Source organism: Otolemur garnettii, unplaced genomic scaffold, assembly GCF_000181295.1.
Source record: "Otolemur garnettii isolate 467f Iridium unplaced genomic scaffold, OtoGar3 scaffold00066, whole genome shotgun sequence".
Classification (NCBI taxonomy): Eukaryota; Metazoa; Chordata; class Mammalia; order Primates; family Galagidae; genus Otolemur; species Otolemur garnettii.
Window position 1 is genome coordinate 2,057,464 of NW_003852461.1, and position 4,189 is coordinate 2,061,652.

At 56.1% G+C, this 4,189-nt stretch overlaps 1 protein-coding gene across 1 annotated transcript in view; it reads left to right on the top strand.

Moving 5' to 3' along the window:
- PCSK9 (proprotein convertase subtilisin/kexin type 9) overlaps window positions 1-4,189 on the top strand; it is a 20,784-nt gene that overhangs the window by 8,513 nt on the left and 8,082 nt on the right. The window contains exons 4-5 of the mRNA XM_012807202.2: window positions 3,676-3,809; window positions 4,010-4,151. Coding sequence (XP_012662656.1) covers window positions 3,676-3,809; window positions 4,010-4,151 — 276 coding nt within the window. The remainder of the gene's footprint in view (window positions 1-3,675; window positions 3,810-4,009; window positions 4,152-4,189) is intronic.

A 4,189-nucleotide genomic window follows, 5' to 3' on the forward strand; every position in this document is an offset into this window, starting at 1 on the left:
CTATTTGGCACGGGTTCTGGGCCTTAGGTTGTGAGCCTATCTCTTTGGCAGCCACCATTGGACCCCCTGCACTCCCCCCCTCCCAGGCTAGAAGCAGGGGCCCTGTTTTCCCCCACGGGATCCCCTACCCTTTGCTTGTTTCTGGTGGGTGTGGGAGGCAGGGGTGTGGAGCCCCTTCAGGAGTTACATCAAGAGTTTAGCTGAGGAGTCCTTCCTAGAGCTGTCCAGCTGGGGTGGGGCAGGCAGGCACCTCGTAGATGGGCACAGACAGCTGGCCGAACCCAGCAGCAGCCTCTTCATTTGTGGGGAGGCCGCATGGCACAGGGTGACCAGCTTGGGCTCTGAAGCTGGCTGCACTCTCAAACCTACACTCAACACTCTGAGCTGTGTGACCTTGGATAAGTCACTGACCCTCTCTGAGCCTCTGGTTCCTCTGCAAGGGGGAGTTAATGGTAGGTGTCACCTGGGGGCTGCTTTGAGGGTTAGGTGACTTATTGCTGTGGCGTATAGTGAGCCCTTGTCCTTTTGCTTCTTCCACTCAACAGTAATTTCTTGAGTGCCCACTGTGGCCAGGTAGCATGTTAGGCACTGGGGATGCAAAGGTGAGCGAGATGGACTTGGTCTCTGCTCCCACAGAACTTCTGGTGTGTCAAGAAGGTCGATCTGTTACTTAAATAGCTCCTTGACATGACGTTCCAGGTGAGGCTAGAGCTCTGAGGATGTCCCAGCAGGAGCATCACTAGCCAGGCACAGGGGATGGTTCTGAGTAGAGGAGTGGACAGAGGCGCCAAGGCTGGAGGGGGTGTGGCCTATGTGGAAGGGGCTGAGAGTTTGTCAGGGCCGGGGGCCAGAGCCTCCAGGACAGGGGTGAAGGAAGAACTTGGGTGCACTCTGAGCTTCTCAGGTGTGGCAGGTGGGCGAGAGTGAGCCCCTCACCCTGGTGGTATGCAAGCAGCCTGGGTGCCCACCTGCCAGAGACCTCTAAGAGTGATGACTTTTCTTGAGATTGCCTTGCCCATCCATGACAGGGAACAGTAATTGTCCCCACCTCACACAGGGGATTGCGTCCTGTCTGAGCTGGGCTTTGACTGTTCTCGCATCTCACTGGCAGCCCAAGGATATTCCTGCAGGTGCCTTTGGCCTGTGCTTTTGCTCATGTAGTGGAGGGCATGGCAGGGGCATGGGCCGTGGGGGATGCACTCCATGCTGGGAGCCTTTCTCCCGGCAGCGTCTCACCAAAGCTGTGAGGGCCACCTGCCCCATCAGTTGGCCATGATCACAGCCTCCTGTCCCTGTCCCAGCAAGACAATGGGCTGGGGTGAGCTGGAAGGAACCATCTGTGTTTAGGAGGGGGAACAGGCTTTCCCTCCATCTCCTGCTACAAACTGCTGCTGGGTTGCACCCCCAGCCCTTGAATGTGCAGGGTCACATCAACTTGCAGTACCCCCAGGACCAGCCCTAGAGTGAGCATGGTCCCAGGCCAAGGCCAAGGAAGGATTCTCACCTGGGTCAACACTGCAGCATCCTCAGCTCCCTCACCCACGAGGGGCATGGGTGAAGCTGTCCCTGAACGCTCTCTGGCTGTGCCTTCTGTATCTGGGGAGAGAAATAGCCTCTGTGCTGTCCTCTAGATTAGTGTTTATGCCACTGGGCTGCTCATTGTATCCATCTCTTCTGTCAGCCTGGAAACTCAGAGGGTAAACTTGGTGCTCATTCCTGAGCACTGTGTCCCCAGCAGGCAGCCCGGGGCCTCTGGTCAGAGCACCCTGACCATGGCTTCCTGGCCTTGCCCCATCTGGTCTCTGCCCACTGTTGGCCTCCTCATGTGTCTATCCCTGTGACAGCCCAGCTCAGTATGCAGTGGGTTCCTCCAGGGTGCCCAGCACCGTTTGGTCTCCACATGTCTTCAGGTCTGAGTGCAGAGCCCTCTCAGTCCTTCCCATTGTGGCCCCAGGCACATGGTAGGTGCCCACTGGTGAATGAAAATTACTAACACACGTGAGGGGAGTGATCTGGGGTGCAGTGAGGAGACTGCCCTGTCCCATGTCCCGGGAGGGGAGGCAGCCACTGGACACCTGCCCAGCTTGATACAGAGGCAACCACAGTGCTCACAGACACTGGCCCGTGGGACTTCCTGCCCAGACTGGAGGCTGAAGGCAGGAGGGTCAGAGACTAGCAGGTGGGGCTGGCAGCCTGGCCTGCCCCAGTCCTATCTCAGTGTGGTGAGGGGGAGGATGCAGGTGACTTGCCTGAATTAGTGTGGCAACTCAGAGCAGCCTCCAAATCGCTCTGCGTGGTCTGAATAGAGGCCCCTCTCAGATACATCTGCCCACAGCCTACAAACGTGACATTATCTGTAGATGTGACTAAAGATCTCGAGATCATCCAGGATTATCCATGGGCTGTAAATCCAATGATACATCCTATGGGAGAAAGGCAAGAAGAGATGTGAGACGAGGAGGAGGCAGTTGGCACGATGTGGCCACAAGCCAAGGAATGTCAGTGGGCACCAGAAGTGGGGGGAAAGATTCTTCCCTGGAGCCTTGCAGCTGAGTTGGTGGTAATTTGTTGTGGCTGCTGCGGGAAATGAACACACACTCTAAGGCTCCACTTCCTCCTCGGTCTTCAGACGAGAATCTCCACTCTGCAGGATTGTCAGAGGATCACTGCTTGGCTGTGGAGGTGGCATTTGAACTGCACGTACAGAGGGCTTGCCTCAGGTTCACGGCAGCCCTAGGTGCACTGCAGAGCTCACCTGAGGCCATGCTTCCCCTGGGCTGCTCCCAGACAGCGGCAGAGCACAGCCGGGACATCAGATGCTGCTAAGGGGCAACTAGGGTCTTCCCTTGGCCTGGCTGAGAAGAACCGGGCTCCTTCCTCCCACCTGCTCCCCTCTTCCTAGAGAGGGGAGCCCAGCACTGCATCCGCAGGCTCTCCCTGCTTTCTCCTGCTCCCTCTGCCTTGGCCCAGCACAGGTGTCTCCCCCAGGGAGCCTCTTGCAGCTCTTATCCCATCCTGGTGCCTGCTTCTTGGAGAATTTCTTCTGATCCAATTTGGGTAGGCTCTCAGGGAATTTCCAACATTGCTCTTTTCTCTGGGGCCGCAACTTGTGTCAGGTGGAAACAGCCCCTGTGAGCCTTCTTGGCACCTGGTGGGATGGGGAACACTTGGACTTCGAGCTGGGAGGCCCACACTTGCATGTGCTCTCTGAGCCTCAGTGTCCTCTCTGTGGAATGAGCTGGCCAGCTCAGATGCCCAGACCTCTCTGTTTTTCTCCTTTTATTCTTTAAATCCTTTTCTGTCTCCCACTTAGGTCTGATGAGCCGTGGAAAGTTATAAACAAGGGCTTGGTTTATTTTACAACGTAGAATTGGTTGGTTTTGAATGTTCATGCTCTTTTATATTGATATGGAGCCAGACACCTTGGTTCACTTTCTGGCTCTATCATTTGCCAGCCGTGTGGCTTTGGACAGTTGCCTGTCCTCTCTATGCCTCGTTTTCCTCATCTATAAAATAATGATATATAATAGCATGCAGCTCATGAGGATTTTCTGACGATTAAATGAGTTAATATATCCAAGGTGCACAGGGATGTGGCACCCAATTACTATGTGTTGACTATACCGTTAACCTCTTGGTTACTTTCTCCTCTCCTGCAAATGTCACCTTGGAAAGATGGAGGCAGCCTGGTGGAGGTGTATCTGTTAGACACCAGCATCCAGAGTGGCCACCGGGAAATTGAAGGCAGGGTCACAGTCACTGACTTCGGGAGCGTGCCCGAGGAGGATGGGACCCGCTTCCACAGACAGGTAAGCCTGACCTCAGAGGAAGGCCCCCCGCCCTCCCCCATATCCTGGAGGTGGTTGGAGACTGCTGGTCTGGCCTCCCAGCTGCCACTGTGCTGTCTCTGCCATCGGTTTTGGGCTGGGGGGTGTCCATTCAGCCAGCCAGCTGTGGATACATTATGGGATGGGCAGGCTTTCCCACAGTCTTTGTGTTGGTTGAGCAGGCGAGCAAGTGTGACAGCCATGGCACCCACCTGGCAGGGGTGCTCAGCGGCCGAGATGCTGGTGTGGCCAAGGGCACCAGCCTGCACAGCCTTCGTGTGCTCAACTGCCAAGGGAAGGGCACGGTCAGCAACACCCTCATAGGTGAGTGGTGGCTCCAGTGGCACCGGTGTCTCTCCACC